The sequence below is a fragment of the Monodelphis domestica genome, chromosome 8 (genome assembly GCF_027887165.1).
Source record: "Monodelphis domestica isolate mMonDom1 chromosome 8, mMonDom1.pri, whole genome shotgun sequence".
In the NCBI taxonomy this organism is placed as follows: Eukaryota; Metazoa; Chordata; class Mammalia; order Didelphimorphia; family Didelphidae; genus Monodelphis; species Monodelphis domestica.
Window position 1 is genome coordinate 169,231,439 of NC_077234.1, and position 23,240 is coordinate 169,254,678.

General features: G+C 35.0%; 2 protein-coding genes across 2 annotated transcripts in view; one reads left to right on the plus strand and one right to left on the minus strand.

Annotated features, from left to right (window-relative positions):
• LOC103103665 (skin secretory protein xP2-like) overlaps positions 1-2,418 on the plus strand; it is a 28,895-nt gene extending 26,477 nt beyond the window's left edge. The window contains exons 33-34 of the mRNA XM_056808499.1: positions 1,698-1,827; positions 2,269-2,418. Coding sequence (XP_056664477.1) covers positions 1,698-1,827; positions 2,269-2,275 — 137 coding nt within the window. The 3' untranslated portion in view covers positions 2,276-2,418. The remainder of the gene's footprint in view (positions 1-1,697; positions 1,828-2,268) is intronic.
• Positions 2,419-18,157: 15,739 nt separating this feature from the next.
• T2R7B (bitter taste receptor Modo-T2R7B) lies at positions 18,158-19,105 on the minus strand. The gene is given in 1 exon segment (NM_001039869.1): positions 18,158-19,105. A coding segment is annotated over 1 exon segment (948 nt).
• Between the last annotated feature and the right edge of the window lie 4,135 nt (positions 19,106-23,240).

The window sequence follows — 23,240 nt, forward strand, 5'->3', positions numbered from 1 at the left end:
GTAGGTAACAATTCAGTCAGGGGGAAAGAAGGCTTATCATTGCAATTTAACTAACTTTGAAGGCTACATTAGAGAGACCAGTAACAGTAGGAAGTGCTCTGTGCAATAGCGATTGGTCACAATTTTTAGGCAATTCTATTTGTTTTATTGAATAACTTTCTTTTCTATTTAAATCATACTGCTTCAGTTAAATCCTCTAACTACCTCTTTTTAGTTTATTCTACCTTCATAGTAAATGTCATTCTTTCCTTTTCCTTTCTCTAACCAGGAGCCCTCAGCCAAAAGCCTGCTCCATCTCAACCTAAGTCAAATATATTCCTCAACAATCTCTCTTTCTTCCCACATTGTAGCCCCTTGACATTTTCTCTCATTTGAAATCACTCTTGCCTTTATAACCTTAAAGATGAGTACCCAGAAATAATAGGGAAGAATAATTAGTCATATGGTCAAATTCAGATGCAATATTCCTTCTTGCCATAGCACATTGTCCTCTTTTTCCAACAGGGAATTTCCCATATCAAAAGCCCAGTCATTTTGTCTTATTCAATAAATTGGTCTTTGTTTCTAGCTGTCTTTCTTCCTTCATCTCTCTGTGTTTCTTCATATCCTTTTCTCTAACTTTCTCTTTGTTTCTACATGCCTCTGTCTCTTTTTCTCTTTCATATTTTGGTCTTTTGATAAATGGTACTTCAGAAGCAGAAGAGGGAAAGAAAGAAATGAAGTATCAAGACTAAAAATGTCAAATGCCTATTCAAAAGATTTGAATCTGAAACACAAATAAAGAACCGCTGCTTCTTAGCCATGCCTTGCAGCTTTATAGATACCCTCTCTGCTTCTTATTCCAATGCACTCAACTAAGACCTGACTTCAAAATCAGTCATATCACTTATTACAGGGAGAGAGGACAAGAAGATATAGAAAGATTGGCAAGATGTTTTTATGCTTTCTCTGTCCCTAGATGGAAGGAATTGATGTGGATTGACTTCTATTTTATTGACTTATTTGTTGTTTACTTTACTATTTGTTAGTAGCGAGGTCAAGTAAGGCCAAATTAGTGTCCAGTTTTCTGATCTGGGAAAATCAGATTGCATATGTTTCTAATATTTGCTTTTGTGTTCTTCCTAATAAATGAAATATCTGTCAGGAAAGTAAAAGAGTCTTGTGTTACCACTTCAACTAACTAATAATTTCATTTAAATAGACCAATGGCCTGAGGAAATGATCAAAGCCAAAAAAAAGTTATAGTTTTTCGGCAACATTTCTCTAGTTTTCATTGAATAACATTGATCTAGTTCAGTCATACTGGTTGTCATGTCCTCACAGGCCTTCTTTTTCAATTATCTACTCCATGGTTACCTCTATTATTTATGTAGAATGCAAGAGAAGCTTATCTTATATCATAGTAACAAATGATGGGAGATAAAGAAGATCACATCACAACATCTAATTTTCCATTCATTTCATTTCTCTTTTCTTCACTTCTCATACCTGTTGTATTTAAAATGTTTTGATAGCTTCAAAATAGATGGGATGAGTCCCTCATTTTATGAATAGTTATGTAACTTTTGCCAAGTGGTATTTTTGGTCCATCACATCCATTATATATCAGGCTTCCTCCTCCATTTGATTTTTCTCAAATTGAGATGGCTCTTCCCAGTACTTTAAGAAAATCAGAGTATCAACCACTTCCTCCACAGGTAAAGGGCAACACAAACCTAAAAGACGCGGTAGATTTGGTGTAAAGGTAGAACGAAAAGCCAAGATCTCAAAGGAAAAAGGGAGATTAATCTTTAAGAGCCAAAAGTCCACTCAAATTGGAATTTTAAGGTAATAAATATATTTTCTCAATGATTTAAAGCCTAGGTTTTCCTGTATGCTTAATGCCACCCCATTTTGTGTCTATCGGTTGCATCCCAGATTCTCTGCTATTCCATTTCCTGTGATTTATTTTATCTTCTCAATAAATTCCTTCTATATGATTTGTTCATCTTGGCCTTTTGTCATGATTATCACTGATCTAGAGATGCCTGATGGAAAATGATTCACCAATGCTATTCCATTTCTGTGAAAGTAACTTTTATTTTTACTTGTAAAAGTCCTATTTGCATCTTCCTTCTGTTGTTGTGACTCATCCCTGCTTATGTCCTATTCCCAAGTCTCCTCTATTTCAGTAATATCTAACTACTTTACTCTCATAAATACTAGAGAAGGGATCAGATTTTGGTCAGTCTAAATCCTGTGTCTGATTTCCATCTATTTTTTTTTCAGGAACTGAATAAGAAGAGGATATGAGACTGGCACCATGGAAATCCTTCAGTAGCTTAGCATAGAGATAAGAAGGAGTGGTCCTCTTGACTCTCATTCCTGTATTTAAAAAAACAAATAAACAAATCAGCTTCCATGCTTTGGCTTCTTCTTCTCCTTTTGGGTTTTTGTATCTCTGGACTTCAAGAGCTCAAAGTTCTGTATTTATGGACAGAAATATAGCACGAGATCCTTGTATCTTGGGTGACTCCAGAAAATTCTATAGATGTACAGACCTAACCTATAGCCTGTAAGAAGGTCTGGGTCCCAGATTTATACATTCTTATAGAAAGCTGAGGAGCAACCAGGAAGTGCAATGTGTAGATTACTGAGCCCGGAGTCAGGAAGGTCTAAGTTCAAATCCAGCCTCAGATACTTACTATCTTTGTGGCTCTTGACAAGCCACTTAACCCCTATTTGCCTCTGTTTCTCATTGTAAAATGGGGACATACTCGAGAAGGAAATGACAAGCTCTCTAGTACCTTTACAAAAAAAAACCTCATGGAAAAAGTTCACATGCTTGGAAATGACTGAACAACTAAAGAACAATATGGAAAGTGATGGAATAAAACTCTGACTCTTGCCTCTACACTTACTAGCTATATGACCTTAGGCAAACAAATGGACCAGTAAATAGACACTAGGTGTTTATTAGGCATCCAATGGAAGGCTTGAGATCTAATACAAAAGACTATAAATGATCACTAGTGCAAATATTAATAATATGGAAATAGGTCTTGATCAATGACACATGTAAAACCCAGTGGAATTGCTTGTTGGCTATGGGAGGGGGTTGGGAAGAGGGAAGAGAAAGAACATGAATCTTGTAACCATGGAAAAATGTTCTTAATTAATTAAAAGATTTTAAAGCAAAAAAATGTAAAGATAAATAAATAATTACAAGTTTAAAACAAAATAAAAAAAGATCTAATTTGAAGCACCAAGGGACAAGGGCAAGGAGAGAATGGGGCAATGGAAGAGGGTATCAGGACAAAAGAAATCGCCTGGGTATAAATTGACAGAGAGGGTCTCAGTCATCAGAATGGAGATCAGCTCTGCTATGTTATAGTCTTCAGGCCATAGCAAGAAGTGGGGGTTCATCATTCCATAATGATCCTGAGAGAAGCTGCCCTCTGGATTTGGCACTCTGAGATTCTGCCTACCTCTCATTACTTCTTCTTGTTGAAATGGAGGAATCCTTGCACTTTTGTCACCTTCACGCTAGTTTGGCACAAAGGCCATAGGTTTGATAGGGAAGGAATAGATTTTTTATCTTTGCTCTCTTTTCTGCTGTCCCAGGCAGAAAGTTGTTAAGAGCTGGCTAGCAAAGCCTCTTAGGTGCAAGCATAGTTCTTGAAAGTGTAAGGGGGGAGTTTTCAGTAACTTTCCCTGTCCCCTATCTTTATGGGAAGGGAGTTTTCTTGTACTCACTCCAAGGTGCTTCCTTGGGGGCATGACTCCCTCCCTGGTTTTACCCTTGGTCATCTCCCCATCATCACAAGGAATGGTTTACTTTCTAGCCATACATCTGTCAAAAGAGATTAATGGCAGATGCTGTCAAACATCTGGCATCCACTGATTCTCATTTAGCACCATGCCTGGCACACAGTTGACACTGAATGAATGTTTATTGATTGATTGATTGATTTTCATGGCCAGAGAAACCTTGATAAAAGTATTTTCCCTGATACCAGGATATTTTTAAAATCAATAAATTCTCTCCCTTTGAATATAAACCCCCAACCCATTTAGGGTGACATGAGAACTATTTTAAATATCTCTCCCTTTTTAGGTTTTTCTCAACTTCTCAGTCAATATATCATCTAAGCACTAGAACACACTGTTTAGTAATTAAGCATGGTTTTATTAACATAAAGATGAAAATAAATTAAGATTAAAAAAAAGACTCCTATGGGCTCCAATGTTTCTTTAAAAAAAAAAAAACCCTAACCTTCAGCCTAGTGTCAATTCTAAGACAGAAAAGCACCAAGGGCTAGGCAACTGGGGTTAAGTGACTTAAACAGGGTCATCCAGTTAGGAAGTATATGAGGCCATGTTTGAACCTGGGTCCTCCTGACTGTACAGCCTGTCGCTCTATCCACTATATTACCTAGCTTTCTTGACCTACAACTTTCACAGCCCATGAGAGAGGCAGAAAGGTTATCCTCTCTTCCCATGTACTGTGGAGGAAGGAGAGAGAGGGTACCCTTTGAGCTGGAATAAGCCTCCTAACTGATAAATACCTCTCATATTTGTTCTGGATCACCACCCATTGGACCATCCTGGTCTTTATTTAGCTCTGCATATCTTTACTGGCTCCCATTGCCTGTGTCCTGCATTACAGGGACGGAAGATGTGTGTTCTACTTCTCTCTTTCTCTCTCCATGGTTCTTCAGGATCATTATTGCCACCGTTGCTTGTTGGCAGCGCCATTTTCCCTTATCTTCCCATACTCATGACAAGTCAGAAGTAGCTGAAGAAGCAAGTGCCTATGCCAATACATCATCCTCAAGCTCGTCACCAATGGAAAGGACATTATAGTATTCTGTGGGGCCTGAAATGTTGCAATCTTTTGGAAAAAAAACTGGGGCACATTTGATATCTGTAAGATATATCACAAATATAAAAAATCAGCCTTCAAAAAAAAAGGATAATTCTACTATTATCATATATCAAAATCACATCAAAAGTATATGTAGTCAATAAAGTACAATGTAAATATCACATGTCAGGGCATTTAGTCAAGTAAATATCTAAATTCATGCAGGCTATATTATGTGCATATGAATAATAATTTTTTTCATTTTTTACAATAAATTATTAATACCTATTGTTCAGAAGAAATAAAATAAGGAACAAAACAATGCAACAGGACTATCAATAGACCTGCAAAATGACAAAACATGAATGAAAGGCAGTTTATAGATAAATGAAGAGCAAAACTCTGCATAGCTAAGAAACACGGCTACAGAATATGCACGATCTAGGTATATAAGCAAAGAAACCTGAATAAAAAATAACAAAACAGAAACATTCTAAAAAAATGAGTATTACTACTACAGTCAGTCTAAATTTGTAATCTTTTTTTTTTTCTATAATATTCTAAGTAATGCCATTTACAGCTCAAATAGAACTAGATGTCTTGTAGTCTCCTGTCCTTCTGTCCCTACAACTGAGTTAGCTGATAAAAACTCCTCGCCTCTCCTCAGATGTATCGCTTTGCATTCCTAAATGTGAATTTGTGGAGGGACCAGGCTTCTACAGGGGTTAAGTTCTGGAAATTGTCCCTAGATCCTAGGAGTCTCTTTGATGGGATTCTAGTTTGGGAAGATACTGCCTCTGAATTCAGTCCTGTCTACTTGTTTAAACAGATTGTTCTTGGGCTATAAGTCACAGAATTTTCATCACTTGAAATACCACTTTCTGCTCCATTGTCAGGTTCAAAATGTCTATGTACATGAAAGTGACCAAATAAAATGATGTTTAAAAGGAAAAAAAATTGTCTATTTACAAAGAGAGATGAGCATTTTTACTTGGTCCTTTTTGCAGACTACCAATCACTTGTCCTCCTGATCATCAGTCTTCGTCTATAGGCATGTTACCATGAAGCTGACCATAGTGAATTGTCTTTATAAGGCTCCTGCCATATTCTGTAAATAGATAAGATACCTGGTTCCCCTACAATTAGGTTTTTGAGGAGCTTTCCAACAATCCTGTCTCTTTTTTTTACATCCTATGAACAACAGTGCTTCTAAATAAACTGTCTTCTTAATGAAGGTCTTAACAGAGAACTCAATCACTTCTCACGCTCTCAGACTGCAGTTTTCTGTTGAAGAATTAAATAACAAAAGAATTTAGGGCAGAGCGCCAGTATGGATGAGGAAAGAGGAATGATACCAACCTGGGACTGGTTCTGTTCCTCTGCAAGCCAATTGGGTCAGGGATGAAGGCAAATGAAACGTGAATTCTCCAGTGCGGAAGACTAAAATAGCCTTAATGTCCAATCCAGGAGGTCCCACCATTAAAGGGGAAAGACTTAGAAAGTGAAAGGGGGGAGGGGAGTACATAAAAAATAATACTGAATTGTCAAAGATCCCCCTGGGGAAGAAAATTTAGTTAAAGCCTAAGCAAAAGAATAGAAGTCAATAGGGAAGATGGTAAAGTAAAAGGGAAAATGGACACCAAAGCTTCTAAATGAATACAGACATCTTTAAAGAATTATTGCATTTATGTATAACAAACAACAAACTGCTTGCCTTCTCAAGGAGGAGGAAGGGAATGCATGGAGGAAAAGAATTTGGAACTCAAATTTTTTAAAAATAAATGTAAAAAATTGTTCTTACCTATAATTGGGAAAACAAAATACTTAAAACAAAAAAATAATTCTTGTATTTAAAAAAGAAATTTAACCAATACCTGATAAAGAGGGTAAAATGCACACCCAGGAAGGCATTGAACTATATCAGGGTATTGCTAAATGGTTCAAGAAAGATATAACACTATTTAAAGCAGTAGTTAAATGTAAATTAATGGTAGCATTCATGTCCTCTGTAGCACACATAATTAACAGAAGATAAAACTTTATTCCACAGTGATGCTTCTCTCTAAGGAGACAAAAATGAAACCAACTGATTAGGAATACAATTATATTAAAGTGAAGGATAATCTGTTAGGGTGGGGGTGTAAGGGAAAATATAACGCTAATAGGTCATGGCTTCCACAGAAGGAAAACACATTGGTTTTGAACACAGGATGAATAGAGACTTTATAAAGATTTTAGGTCTCTTAGCAGAGCACACCAAGTCAAAAGACCTGATCACCATTATGAAAAATTAATGCAATAAAACTGCCTAGAATTTCTGAGCATAGAAAACAAAACCATTGAAGCAATACAGAGATCACTGGAAGAGAAAATAACTTATGTTGCAAACTCTAAGAGACACATGATCTTTAAATTTAACAATGCCATCAACAAATTAATCAAGTGAACAAAAGAAAGAAACTTGAATAATGGAAAACCATTTTGCAACCACCAGGTACTAAAGAAAGAAAATATCTTTGTAATTAAAAAAATATAATAGCGTAAAAAGTGGCAAATGGCAGGGAGAGATTTAATGGTGATGAAAATAGAGCCTGTGTGAGTAGACTTTCCTTAAATGAATTAAGCAAAAATAACTGAAAAAAGAAAAAGGACTAATACTAAAGAGGAAAGGGAACAAATGAAATATTAATTCAGAAAAAGTAACATTAGGAACGAATGTAGAAAGGATAAACCTATTTCTTGTCATTTTAAATGTGAGTGAATTTTAAAGTTCAATAAAATGAGAGACAAAATGGATGAGAAATCAAAACCCCATTTTCTGTTGCTTATGAGAAACAAATTGTGTCTGTTACTTTTTAAAGTAATGACATACTCATATGGCAATCTAGGTGATATGGATGAATACTTACAAAAACATAAATTACCTAGACTAACAGAGGAAGAAATAGACTACCTAAACAATCCCATATCAGAAAAAGAAATTGAACAAGCCATCAAAGAACTCCATAAGAAAAAATCCCCAGGTCCAGAGGGATTCACAAATGAATTCTATCAAACATTCAAAGAACAACTTACCCCAATATTATACAAACTATTTGACAGAATAAACCAAGAAAGGGTTCTACCAAATTCCTTTTACTACACAAATATGGTACCGATTCCAAAGCCAGGCAGGTCAAACACAGAGAAAGAAAACTACAGACCAATCTCCTTAATGATCATAGATGCAAAAATCTTAAATAGAATAGTAGCAAAAAGACTCCAGCAAGTGATCAGGAGGGTTATTCACTATGACCAGGTAGGATTCATACCAGGAATCCAATATTAGGAAAACCATCCACATAATTGACCAGATTAACAAGCAAACCAACAAAAATCACACAATTATCTCAATAGATGCAGAAAAAGCCTTTGACAAAATACAACACCCATTCCTATTGAAAACACTAGAAAGTATAAGAATAGAAGGGCCTTTCCTAAAACTAATAAACCGTATATATCTAAAACCATCAGCAAACATCATCTGCAATGGGGATAAAACTAGAAGCCTTCCCAATAAGATCAGGAGTGAAACAAGGATGCCCATTATCACCTCTATTATTTGACATTGTACTAGAAACACTAGCTGTAGCAATTAGAGAAGAAAAAGAAATTGAAGGCATTAAAATAGGCAAGAAGGAGACCAAACTATATCTCTTTGCAGATGATATGATGGTTTACTTAAGGAATCCTAAAGAATCAACCAAAAAGCTAGTCAAAATAATCAACAACTTTAGCAAAGTTGAAGGATATAATATAAACCTGCATAAATCATCAGCATTTCTATATATCTCTAACCCATTTCAGCAGCAAGAATTAGAAAGAGAAATCCCATTTAAAATCATCCTAGACAATATAAAATACTTAGGAGTCTATCTGCGGAGACAAACACAGGAACTATATGAACACAACTACAAAACACTCTGCACACAATTAAGACTAGATCTAAACAACTGGAAAAACATTGATTGCTCATGGGTATAAAAATGGAGATTTAAACCCCAGATTTTAATCCCCAGAAGTCCTTGGAACTTCCCAGAATTCACCAGAATCTCACCTGAGTGAGAGAACAAAATGGGTGTTTAAACTGATTGTACTGCCTACTGCCTCCCTCTCTCCCTGCTTCTGCTTCCAAGCACACGCGCCTCTCAAGATGTAGAGTACGTGGTTGTGAATGGGCTCTGGGCCTAGGCATTTCCCTTTCTTATTTTGCATTTTCTTTATTTCTTAATTATAATAATCTTTAATAAACCTCATAAAATATAAAATACCTTTAGTAGAAAAAACTAATTTTAATTGTTACATGGGTAGAACAAGCTAACATAATAAAAATGACTATCGTACCCAAATTAGTTTTATTTAGCGCCATATCCATTGAACTACCAAAAATCTTTTTTTACTGAATTAGAAATCACCATAAGAAAGTTCATTTGGAAGGACAAAGGATCAAGAATACCCAGGGAAATAATGAAAAAAATGCAAAGGAAGGAGGACTTGCAGTCCCAGATCTCAAACTCTATTATAAAGCAGTGGTTGTCAAAACAATATGGTACTGGCTAAGAGACACAAAGGAGGATCAGTGGAATATACTTGGGGTAAATGACCTCAGCAAGACAGTCTAGGATAAGCCCAAAGGTCCAAGCTTTTGGTACCAAAACCCACTATTTGATACAAACTACTGGGAAAATTGGAAGACAGTGTGGGAGAGATTAGGTTTGGATCAACACCTCACGCCCTACACCAAGATACACTCAGATTGGGTGAATGACCTGAATATAAAGAAGGAAACTATAAGCAAATTAGGTGAATACAGAATATTATATATAGCAGATCTTTGGGAAAGGAAAGACTTTCAAACCAAGCAAGAGCTAGAAAAAATCACAAAATGTAAAATCAATAATTTTGATTATATCAAATCAAAAAGTTTCTGTACAAACAAAACTAATGCATCCAAAATTAGAAGGGAAGCAACAAATTGGGAAACAATCTTCATTCCAAAAACATCTGACAAAGGTCTAATTACTCAAATTTATTAAGAGCTAAATCAATTGTACAAAAAATCAAGTGATTTTCCAATTGATAAATGGGCAAGGGACATGAATAGGCAATTTTCAGTTAAAGAAATCAAAACTATTAATAAACACATGAAAAAGTGTTCTAAATCTCTTATAATCATAGAGTTGCAAATAAAAACAACTTTGTGGTATCACCTCACACCTAGCAGATTGGCTAACATGACAGCAAAGGGAAGTAATAAATGCTGGAGGGGATGTGGCAAAGTCATTCAAAGGATATTAATGCATTACTGGTGGAGTTGTGAATTGATTCAGCCATTCTGAATGGCGATTTGGAACTATGCCCAAAGAGAGCTAAAAGACTGTCTGCCCTTTGATCCAGCCATAGCACTGCTAACCCCAAACCCCAACCCCCAAAGAGATAATAAGGAAAAAGACTTGTACACGAATATTCATAGCTGCTCTCTTTGTGGTGGCAAAAAACTGGAAAATGAGGGGATGTCCTTCAATTGGGGAATGGCTGAACAAATTGTGGTATATGTTGGTGATGGAATACTATTGTGCTCAAAGGAATAATAAAGTGGAGGAATTCCATGGAGACTGGAACAACCTCCAGGAAGTGATGCAGAGTGAGAGGAGCAAAACCAGGAGAACAGTGTACACAGCGACTGATACACTGTGGTACAATCGAATGTAATGGACTTCTCCATTGGTGGCAATGCAATGATCCTGAACAACCCAGAGAGATCTACAAGAAAGAACACTATCCACCTTCAGAGGAAAATGAATGGGAGTAAAAACATTAAAGAAAAACTACTGCTTGATTACATGGGTCAACTGGAGATGTAGACTCTAAATGATCATCCTAGTGCAGACATCAACAACATGGAAATAGGTTCTAATCAGGGACATATGTACCCAGTGAAATTGCTACAGGAAGGGTGAGGGGAGGGGAGGGAGAGAAATAATATGATTCTTGTAATCAAGGGATAATGTTCTAAATTGACTAAATAAATTAATTTAAAAATAAAATAAAATGAGTATAACCCCCCTAAATAAAATACAGTAATGACATACTCAATAAAAATGAGTAGCTGGATCAAAATGTAATTATACACTAGGAAAGTCCAAAAAAATCAGGAGTTGAAATGATGACAAAGAAAAAACAGATAAACAAGAAAATCACATTTTGCTTTTAAAAAAGCACAGAAAACAAATTATCAATATTGAACATATTTTCTCTAATTATTTGAGATTGAATTCATAAAGGAAACATTACCTGAATTACATACAGACATAGAGAGTAATACAATAATACCAAAAGAGTAACACAAAAATACCAAAATTAATGATGCTTTCTTGGATACAAATTCAGATTCAACAGAAAGCTAATGAAAAAGGAAAATATAAAGTTGAGCAAATTGCTATAGAAACCAAAACTAATAGACTAATAATATCTTCTAAATTGTACTGCTAAAGAGTATACATATGTCTTAGTGCCATATGTACTTGTTATAAAAACGAACCATATATTAAGGCATGGAGATAGTTAAAATATTGTCAATTATGTCAAAAGACAGAAATAGTAAATTCTTCCATTTTAGACCATAATGGTATGTTTAAAAATAGTAGTAGGTTCTGGGAGCACCAACAAACAACACAGACCCAAATGCAACCTTAAACATGAACAAATTAGTCCAATATCAGAACAGGAAACAGAACTAGCTATAAAGAAACCGCTGAAGATAAAAGATCCAGATCATGGTAGATTTACAGAAGAATTCTATGAAACCTTTAATCAAAAAAAGTACTAATAATCATAAATTATTCTCAGAAATTGAGGAAAATCACCGTAACAGATGTCTTTCCTGAGACAAATATAGTTCCCACACCAAAACCATAGAAGGATTAAGTGTAGAACTATATACAAATATCATTAATAAATATTAATTCAAAATTTTTGAGTAAATTATTATCAAATAGATGACTGTGATTCATCTAAGAAATCATCCATTATGTTCAAGTTGGATTTATATAATGGATGCAAGGAAGAGTCGATATTAGGAAAATAATCAATCTACTTAATAATAATATTTTTAAAAATACATACAAAACTACATGTGTGAAATGAAAAGTAAAAACATGAAAGGCAATTTATATGAACATATTGGTCTACCAGATGATGCAGGGAGGATGGGGAGGGGCTGGCATTCTTGGGGATAGGATTTATCATGTAGATATGAAGAAAAGTAAGCTAAACATCTAAGAAATTTGTGTCTCATTTATGTACAATCTTCTTTTTCTTTGTATATGGAAATGTTTGATGAAAAAGGAAAAACAATTCATAGCCTTCATAAAGATGTAATTAAAGTTGATGAAAGAAGAGCAAAAAAGATGAAACTTGAACAAGAAACTCAATTGGGTTAGAATTTTTCTTGGAGAATTGCAATAACCCAGTAAACACTATAAGAAACGGATTATTATAGATGATGATTAACAAACATATAAATAAAAATATTTTAAAATAAATTTTTGAATGCTATGATATTTGAAATCTTGATAAATGAAGACAGTGATATTTTTAAAAACAAATCTGTCTTTATGCAAATTGCCTATTTTAAAAGTGAGCCTATTTTATGAGAAACATCTTTTAGTTCAGTCCAAGAAATTCAGACCTCATTAAAGAAGAAATAAGTATTAACCAGGCCCTTTATTATGCAACTCACCATAAGACAGAGTCTTAAAAATAGAAATAATATTCTAAAGCAAAAGATTTAAAAATGCATATACAAAATGTTTATATGATCATAAGTTCACAAATTGAAAGGAACAGACTTAGCATGTAATTGAGAAAGTAGATAGGTTATTATCATATTGATGTTATGCCCTGGAAAATCTTTCTAGGAATTAAGTGGTAAAACTCAATGAAGGAAAAGAGTGAGCACTGGGGGGTAAGAGGGGAAATCACATGAGAGTTTCAATAGGTGCAGAAGAAGCCTTTGGCAATTTACAACACTCATTTATGCTAAAACCCTACAAAGTATTGGCATAGAGGGATCTTACTATTATAAAAAAGTAACTATCTAAAAACAAAAGCAAGCATTATATTCAATGAAGATATACTATAATTTCTCCCAATAAATATAGGAATAAAGCAAGAATTCTTTCTCTTCCCATTATTACTTGATATAATTCTGAATATGCTAGCAATAGCATAAAAAGATAAAAAAAATTAAAGGCATGAATATTAGTAGAGGATAAAACTTTATTCTTGAATGCTGATGTTTTACTTAAGAAATACATGATGGTTTACTTAAGAAACCCTAGGGAGGGGACAGTATAATCCTAGCGATGTGGAACAGTGGGTAGAGCTCAGAGCCTGGAATTAGGAAGAATGGCTTCAAGAACTTTACTAGGGGGCAGCTAGGTAGCTCAGTGTATTGGAAGTCAGGCTGAGAGATGGGAGGTCCTGGATTCAAATCTGACCTTAGACACATTCCACTTGTGTGACCCTGGGCAAGTCACTGAACCCTCATTGCCTAATGCTTACCACTCTTCTGTTTTAGAACCAATAAAGTATTGATTCTAAGACAGAAGGTTCATATTACTTGGCCATTTATCAATTGGGAAATGATGTATATTCTTATATATTCAACTCATTTCTCTATGTATTTGAGAAGTGAGGTCTTTATTAGAGGGCTTGTAAGCAAAATTTCACCATTATGATTAGTGTTTATTATTTTTCATCCTATTTTCCCTTCCTTGGTTTCTGATCACCATCTCTGCCAATTTGACCTTTACTATTAGGCTCACTCTCCTTCTCTCATCCCCTTCCTCTCCTACTTTCCTGTAGGGTAAGATAGATTTCTGTACACATTGATTGTGTCTGCTCTTCCTACATTGAGCTAATTCCAATGAAAGCAAGGTTCATGTGCTCCCCTCCCCACCTCTCTCATCTTTCCCTCCACTGTAAAAATTCTTTCATGCTTCTTTTATACGAGAGAATTTATCCCATCATATTTACCCTTCCTCCTCCTCCCAATGCATTCCTCTTTCTCATGCCTTAATTTTTTTTATCATCCCATCATATTCAGCTCACACTCCTTCCTTCTGTTTATGTATACCACTTCTAACTGCACTAATAATAAATTCTTAGGAGTTGCAAGAATAATCTCCCTGTGTAAGGGTGTAAACATGCTAACCTTACTGATGTCTTTTGATTTCTTTTTATGCTTCTCTTGAGTCTTGTATTTGAGAATCAAATTTTCCATTCAGCTCTAGTCTTTTGATCAGGAATGCTTGAAAGTCCTCTATTTCATTCAATACTCCTTTCCCCCCTTAAGGATAAGGCTCAGTTTTGCTGAATAAGTGATTCTTGTTTACAGTCCTAGCTCCTTTGCTCTCTGGCATATCATATTCCAGCCCCTCCAATCCTTTAATACAGAAGCTGCTAAATCTTTTGTTATCCTAACTGTGGCTCTGTAATATTTGAATTCTTTCTTTTAGGCTGCTTGCAATAGTTTTTGTTGACCTGGAGGTTCTGGAATTTGGTTATAATATTCTGGGAGTTATCTTTTGGGGATCTCTTTCAGGAGGTGATCAGTGGAGTTTTGCAATTTCTATTTTGTCCTCTGGTTCTAGAATATCAGGTTATTTGTGGGGTAGTTTATTCAAAGATGAAATCTAAGTAATAAGGAGATAGCTCACCTTTCAAATCTTCAAACTTCAGAACGTTCAGGGCATAAACTACTTTGAAATAACAGGAGAAATGCCAGGAGCTTCCCACAATCAAAAGAGGTGTCAAAGAGAGAAAGTAGACTGAGCTGGTAGAGATAGCTTCTTTTGCTGTGGAATCTGCCATGTAATTTCAAGAAAATGTAGAGTATGATAAGAACAAAATTAAAGAACTTTTTTTTTAAAAAGTAAATCTTGAAATTAGATTCCCCCCATTTGGGGAGAAGAGACAAGAAGGTTCTGCTTCCTCATACCCAGACAAAGAGAGGGTAGAAACACTACAAGATTTGATCTTCAAACATACACGTATATCACAGGAAACCATGAAAAGGATAGAGGCATAAGGAAAAACAAAGTGAAAAATGTACAGCAGAGGGCTTTATGGTGAGGAAGATCCTTGTAGAAAAATGCTTCCAAATATGCTATTTATAAAAGGATGTAGTATACTTATTGAGTTTGCTGTATGAGAAAGAAAGAGGTAGATACAAATGAGTGCCTTGATTGATCTTGGGCAGAATGTAGAGAGAGGCTAGGTGGCAAAGTGGTTCAGTCTGTCTACCTGGGTATTGCCAAAGATTAATCCCCCAACCTTTATCCAGGGAATAGTAGGAACCATCTGTGTTGTATTGATGTACTCACTGGTGGTCCAATAACCTCATAACAATCATGCCTGAAAGGAAGAATGTCAGAAGCATTTTACAATAAAATTCCCAATATTGCATCTCAAATAGCAAAGTCTTACTGGCAAACAATGGATTCAAACATCAATTTTTTTAGAACACACAATATGATTTTTAATTTCTACACAAAATAGCAATGCAGTCACCAGAGATCAGTCAATCAACAAACCTCATTATTGAGGCCAGCATGCAAGAAAAAAGAAAGTAGAAACGGAAACCAGAGGTTTCTACACAGGGTTGGAGCAGCAGTTTGCAGGTAGCAAATGGTCAGATGAAAAAGTGAAATAAAATTAATTTTTTAAAGGAGTTGGGTGGAAAGCAATGGCAAATCTAAGCAAAGAAACAATAAATCAAGGTGAAAGTTATTCCAGTTCACTCAAGAATCTAAGAAAGGAGGAGCTGGAAGGAGTACAGGAACCCCTGGTTCAGGTGTATGAAGAAGCTCCAAGGAGACCCTCAGAAAAGGGGTACAGAGACAATTATCCATCTCTTAATTTAAATATAGTAACTTAATAGGGGTGAGATAATTAATATTGGATTTTTGAACTTCAAAGATTGATTGTTCTACCAGGTTTTCCTATTCATGGTATAAGTACTACCTACTACATGAAGAAATTGTATTAAATTTCATTTAAGTCTCTTCATGTGATCAGACTCATATACAATTTCTTTCCAGTTTCCTTTATTAGAGTGCTAAAGTGTGAGAAATAAAAAGAGTGATGAGACCATCACGGAGCTATGTTCAGGTTTATAGCAATAATTTAGGTGAATTTATAACATTGAAGTATACAATATAATTCAGAAGTTCCTCAAACTGCAAGATCTCAGAACTTCACAGCCTTGCAAGCAGAAGCTGGCAAGTTCTTAAATCTGAGAATTTTCAGGAAGTTATAAAAGTAGCTTCACAGACAATAGTAAACATACAATTTTTTTTTCAATTAAAAGTTAATAAAGGGGTCATGAGGAATTTTCAGAGTAAAGTCTCTGTAAAAAGATTCCGTTTTTAGATAGTACTTTGAGACAGGAGAGTCATTTTAGTCTGAATTTTCAAGTATTCTATTTTTAAATTTTTAACTCTGACAAGATTTTAACAGAACATTTTCACCATCATCCTGAAAACTGTCTCAAATCTTAATTTCCTTTTTTCCAAGATTCAAACCATAATGATATTTAACAATACCTTTTAAGTATGACAGATAAGACTACGTTGATATGTTTTGCATTTCAATTAACCTTTCATCACTAGCTTTTCATGATTTGCTTGATTTACCAAATCTAAGATCATTTAAGAACATTAAATTATTCAATCTTATATAACTGACAACAGGATGCTCTAGAGAATCAAATCTGTTCTATTGTCAATTAAGTGGATTTAGGATTATTATTAGAATAAACACTTTCACCAGAATCACAGGATCAAATAGCATCAGTAACCCCATAAAGTTGAATGGAGTCACATTTTTCAAATACTAAAGTATGATTTCCATATTCAGAACCTGAAAGTTTTCTAAATTCAAATTCCAAACATTAAGAACACTATTCAGAATTGAGATTTATCTCTTTCTCCAACTCCCCTAACTTGGAATTGTTAACTTTTTAACATATAGACTCATTATTTTGAAACAGACATAATTTAGAAAATTCCACTGGAGAAATTAAAGCATTTCTCTGTCATATACTAGTTTCTGATGATTTGAATATCTTCTTTTGACTACTCAGTCCCATTTCAATGTAGCCGGCATTGATAATGGAAGAAAGAAAAAGCACACATACTTCCAACAAAAGTAAAGGTTTTATTGTTCACAGTTTCTTCCCCTACCTCATCCCAGCTGATCAGACCTAGGGTAGAGGCTTGAGCCAAGGTAAAGCTTGAAAGCATCTGCTATTACGAATTGATACAGATAGTATGAAAAAACAGACTTGAAATCAGAACACTGAAGTAGAGTATTCCCCTTATTTTCTACAGGAGGAAAAAGGAAATTCCAAATTCCAAGTTATTAATTCTAGTTTTTATTTGCCTAAGTAAGGCTAATCCTTTGAAGCAATCATTGATGTCTGTGACTGTGACTGGGGAAAATCTAACTGGCCCCTATATAAGTGCACAGAGCCAATGGAAAATGATTTTTCTGATCAAATCAGTAATTGTGAAGGCTCTTAAAGTAACATAGTTTATAACAGTTCAAAAACTGAAAACAGAATAAACATTGGCAAGACTGAAACAACCACATGTAGGTGAAACGATTCCTCCCTGATAAACAAGCGAGGCTCTGTCAGAAGAAAAAAATTGACTCTGAGCCTTTCACTCATAACATAAAAAGCAAGATCCCAAGTTTGTTGTTGCTATCTCATAAAAAAGAATAGCATTCCTTGAGGGGGAACCATCCTCTGTAGGAAGAAAAATCTAACAACTTTAAGTACTCATCCAAGTTCTCTTCCTCAGGATGAGAATAAATTGTGAATGTTACTCCACTCCCCCCAGAGAGTGAACTGAACATGCAAACATGGAAGAATTTCATGAACATCTCTGTCTCTTAGATGCTTCCTTTTGTGATTGCAGGAGGGTGGGGAGGAGATGGAAGACTTGGGGAGGGAATAACCCCTATTCCTTGTGTTGAGGCAGAGCATGCCCTCCATCTGGGCAGGATAAGCCTAATCATTCTACATGATGGCTTTCCAAGTGTTTGAAGACAGATGTAATATTCTTCCTGTAATGCCCAACAATTTCAATAATATCCAAATCACAAAAATACTGGAAAAGCCAAGGAGGGCAGAAAGAAAAGTTCTACAAGAATTCCCTATTGCTTTCCTTCTACTAGAAGATACATATTTTTGCTCTGGTTGGTCTAGGGCACTAAGGATTTCCCTCCTTTGAGACAATGCTGCGCCTGTTGTAGTGCATTCAGGGATATCCTCCTAAGCTTGATGTTTCCCAAAATCAGGATAAATGAGTGGCCAGCTGGGTAGATGACTGCAGTTATCTCCCCACATATCATTGCTAGATTCTGGTCTGGGAAAACATAGCTAAAGGTTGCTATGAGAATGGCCAAACAGTAAATGACAAAGAGGATGAGGGAAGAGATCACAGCTTTCATGGCTCTCAAATGGATCTCTGTGCTGGCATCTCTGGTATCCACGGCATTGAGTTTTATCTTCCGGGTATGTTTCCACATGGAAAGAATTAACAGGAAAAATGAGATCAGAGACACAGTAAAGGGAAAGAGAAGCCCGAGATTAAGGAGAGTGGGGGTGGCAACATATTCACCTTTACTCATTTTGAGAAGTGAAGTGTTATTTTCCTTATGTTTTTTGTTTATCTGGCTCCTGACATCTTCATTAAATATCTCTGTTATTGGAAGGCTAGTGAACACAGAAATGAATATGGATGCCAGTAGAATTACGGGAATCACTCTGTTAATTCTCAACTTCAGCCAGAGGAAAAGAGGATGGGAGAAGCTGGCTATCTTCAAGCAGTAAAACGTGCTAAGGCAAGTAGCAAACCAGACATTTAAAAGGTTGGAAATTGTCCAGAAGCCATCTAAAATTCTTGTGAACTTTCTCTTGGTATATTCTTCTGGAAAAAACACCCCTACAAGGCCATCTATCATCATTATACACAACAGACTAATTCTGGAAATGGCTAAACTGGTGAGAATTAAATCAACTAAGTAGATTTTCCTTTTCTTGATCCAGTCAATGAAATTCACCAGTCCAATGAATCCATTCCCCAGAACCCCCATTATGAACTCTCCAAGCATCAAAATTATAAAGATGGTCTTCAATGCATTTAACATGTCTGCAGAGAGAAAACCTCAATCTCTAAAATCTCAGCCTTTGGATTTCAACCAACTTGTTGAAGAAAGACTTCTATAATTTTCACTGAGGTTTTCCAATGCTTTCCTTTTCTCAGTTGTTATTGTATCTCTTTTCTATAGAAAGAAAATATCCAAATATGCTATGTGATAAGGCTAGATGTATTTTCATAAAAAAAATTCTTGTTCATTTCAAATACATTTGATAGTGATTTCCAGCATGGAAATGAATCTTTCATCATTTTGGTAGGTTGTAATTTTCAATGCATAGTGAGGACTCTGAAGTCTAAGCTTTTGTTTGCTTACATGCAAATTGTAACAGATTCCCTTTCATTGATTTGCACATTCCTTTTGATGTTACTTTCCATGCAAGTCTGATTCATCATTAGTCTGAGCTGTGAACCAGATGACCCCCCAAAAACAATATGTACTTTTTTTTACCATAAAAACTATAGATTGATTTTCACTAGACTTGGAGTGAAGAAGACCCGAGTTCAAATTCAGCCTTAGCTATGTGACTCTGGGTATGTAGTTTAACCTCTCTTGGTCTCAATTTCCTCAACTGTAAAATACAGTCATAAAAATATCTACCTCACAGAGTTGCTGTGAAAATCAAATGAGATTTTTGTAAAATATTTGTAAAGTGCTTAGCACAGTGCCTGACACATAGTTGTTGTTGAAGAGGACCAGTGGTTTTTGAAGAGGACCAATGACATCATAGGATAAAATCTTGATCCAAAGGGAGTCTGATTTAAGTGAGGCAGAGTAACACAAAATCTTCAACCTCATTCTCTCTTCCAGAGTCATCAAAGTCCAGTGGCAAGACAAAAGTCACGATGTCTGGTGATCACCTGGGATGTATCTTCAATGTTTGACCATATTCTAAACACTCTATAGAGCCTGCTTCAGCAGTCTTCATGGCCATTGGAATAATTTGTTCTCATCTGCAAATTCCAATGGGTAAAGTTGGGGGGTAGACACCCTAATAACTCCACAATAGGTTTGAAACCTGTCAGTTATCCTAAACCCGGTTGAGCCTATCTCCCAAGATAATGTGGCCTTTTTAGAGCTAGCTGTTCATCCACTTTTGGTGTCCACCTTTCATGTGATTCCTGTGATTCCAATGAGCTGACCCGTAGTAGGCACTTAACAAAAGTTTATTCTCTCTCTGAAGCAAATTCAGAGATAGAATTCAGCAACAGCACCATCACTGCCATCCTCATCTTCCCCCTCCTTTTGCTTGCAACTGGCAATCATTCCTCCCAAACTAGCAATTATAAAAGTCTCATAGGTCAGAGCGAGGATCAAAGATTTTTTACATTTATTTGTGTAATTTATAAAGGAAATTAAATAAAGTCTAATTTACATGTAATAGGTTTAAAAGGAAAGAATGTGCTCCAATGTATAGCAGAGTCTAAGGTCTGCTGACCACACTGACTTGAAAGTCACTGAACTTTTTAGTCTGCAGTCATTCATTGCTAGAAATTAATTGCTTTATTCCCACACTCAATAGCTATCTAGGACTCTGGATAATTTATTTCTCATCAATAAACTTAAAATCCATATCTCATTAATTAACCAGTCAATATCTATTCCAATCTATTATAATTATTCAGTGAACTAAAGAAACCTGTTTTCCAAACAATAATTAGGGCTTCTTTTAAGCTCTTCATAAAATACATTTTATAAACTTTAGTTCACAAAATAGTTCCAACAAAACTTTCTCTTCACCTCCTTCCTAAGTCCTTTGCATAGATTCTTCATAGTTCCACATGATTTACAAATAAAGCATATACTTCTCCTTGACTCCATAGGGAAAGATACTTTATGTTAAAGCTATTTTTTCAGTTGGTTTCATAGATATTTTTTACATAAGCTACCAAGGCAAAACTGTTTTTCTTCAAACATTCTTTATCGGCACCTTTTTCTGTCTCTTTAAAAAAATAGTCTTCATAATGTCTACAGTGTTGAAACTCAACACAAGAGCTCTTAAAAAAAAACACAGAGTAAGATGAAGAGCTGGATCCTACCTCAGGAAGACTTTAATTCAAATTCTACCTTGTAAGTGCACTAACTTTGTGATCCACAAATCACAACCTCTCTGAAACTCAATTTCCTTATCTGTAAAATGGACATGATAACAGCATCTACTTTTTAAATGGGTTAGTATGAGGACCAAATGAAATAATGTTTAAAGAACTATAGAAATTGAGCTCATAGTATTTTCAAAGGGTGTTATTTACTAAAAAAAACTCCTTTGTGCTATTCAATGTACTTAAAGCTAAGTATCAAAACTAGGCAAAAGTGAGTGTTATCTTCTGATTTAATTTTAAATGCTTTTATGTCATAAGGGCAGTTTTCTGGTTACAGCTTAACCTACTCCATTGAAAGAGATGAGACCATCTAAATTTCATATTCCAACTTTTCATTTTTATTAACTTCAGAGATCTACTCTTTGATTATTCAGGAAAACAAAGCTAGATGGTCCTTTAATTTTGTTGGTGAACTTGTCCCATTAAAATGTTATGTTAATAGCTTATACCTTAACAAAACCTATATTAAACATGTTCACAGCATGCTAACTTACATTCTTTGGTACTTCAGGGGTCTTTCTGCTTCATTAGTGTTGATATTCTATAAATTCAGATCAGATCACAATTATACCACACTATCATCTTGGACAATTTTTATAAATTGCTCTTACAAATTCTTCATAAAGAATCTACCTAATGTATAGAAATCTAATATTTTTTAACTGTTGAAACATTAAAAAAACCTTCAATTTTTCTAGAATTTTTCAGAAATATGCCTCTGATTTCAAAAACTTTCTACAGGCTTGCCTTCTTAAGCAAGTAGAGTCACAAACAAAAGAGATTGAGGATGGAAAACAATTTTTTTAAGAGTGCATCTAACATCCCTGCCTATCCCAACAATCTCCATTCAGAAAGAAATGACATTGATTTTGAGGGAGGAGACCTTTTCAGTCCTTAAGGGGTATGATCTAGGAAGAACTGAATAGCAACTATTGTTCTGGAATGTTTATCCAAAGTTGTACTTGAACGTATTATGAAATGTTCCCTGTTATATCAATTTTGTCTCACATCATATTAGGGGTAGAGATATATTCAAAGGTTTGGCGGTAACATATTCATTTGGAAATTTCATTCTCTAAGCTAGGAAATGAATTTTAAGAAATGTTCAATTTGTAAATATTGTTTCTTGAAGAATTGTGCCTTAGACACAGAGTATAGTATTGATGTTTTTTTTCCACAAATATAACAATATACCATCTAAGTTGTACATATGTTAACATTTTAAATATTTCTTCATTTCTATATATTAATTGCTTCATATGACTTTTTAAATTTTCCATTTTGATGCTGTTCAGATTGCAATTAAAATTGTATTCATCAAATCGATATGTGGAAGTGAAGAAACAGGCACGCAGGATCATGTAGCAAATAAAGCAGCAACACCCATATGCAAATGCAAGCAAAAATAACTGAACAGCATCCACCAACAATTAGCATATGAAAGTCAAATATTGAATTTGATGCTACATGCAAATAGGCAACACTTTCACCAAAAGCACATAACATCAAGTAATGCCGATTATCTGTGGTACAATATAGCATAAACAAGAAAAAGCATAATACATTATTAACTATAGAACTGACAAAAAATGCACTTGGAATCCGAAAGTATATAGATATTGTATTGATCACAAAAGGGAATCATTTCAAGGGGAAAATATTAAGGTGGTTTTTTTTAAGTGTCTGTCTCTGTTTCTGTCTCGCTCACTTTTCCTCTCTCTGGTCCTTCTAGGCTTAGAAAAAACTTCTATAGGTACATCTTATTTTCAAGGAGAGTTGCTTCAGAAGAGGGAAAAAAAGAAATATAATAGCAAGATCCCAAATAATTAAGTGCCTATTCAAAAGATTTTATCTGAAATATCAAATAAAGAAATGCTAAATCCTGGCAATATTTCCCAGCTTTATAGTCTCTCTCCTACTTCTATGAAAGAAAGCATTTATCTCAGACCTAGTCTCAAAGTTAGTCACACTACTTATTTCAGGGAGAGAAGGCAAGAAGAAATAGCAAGATTGGCAAGGTGTTT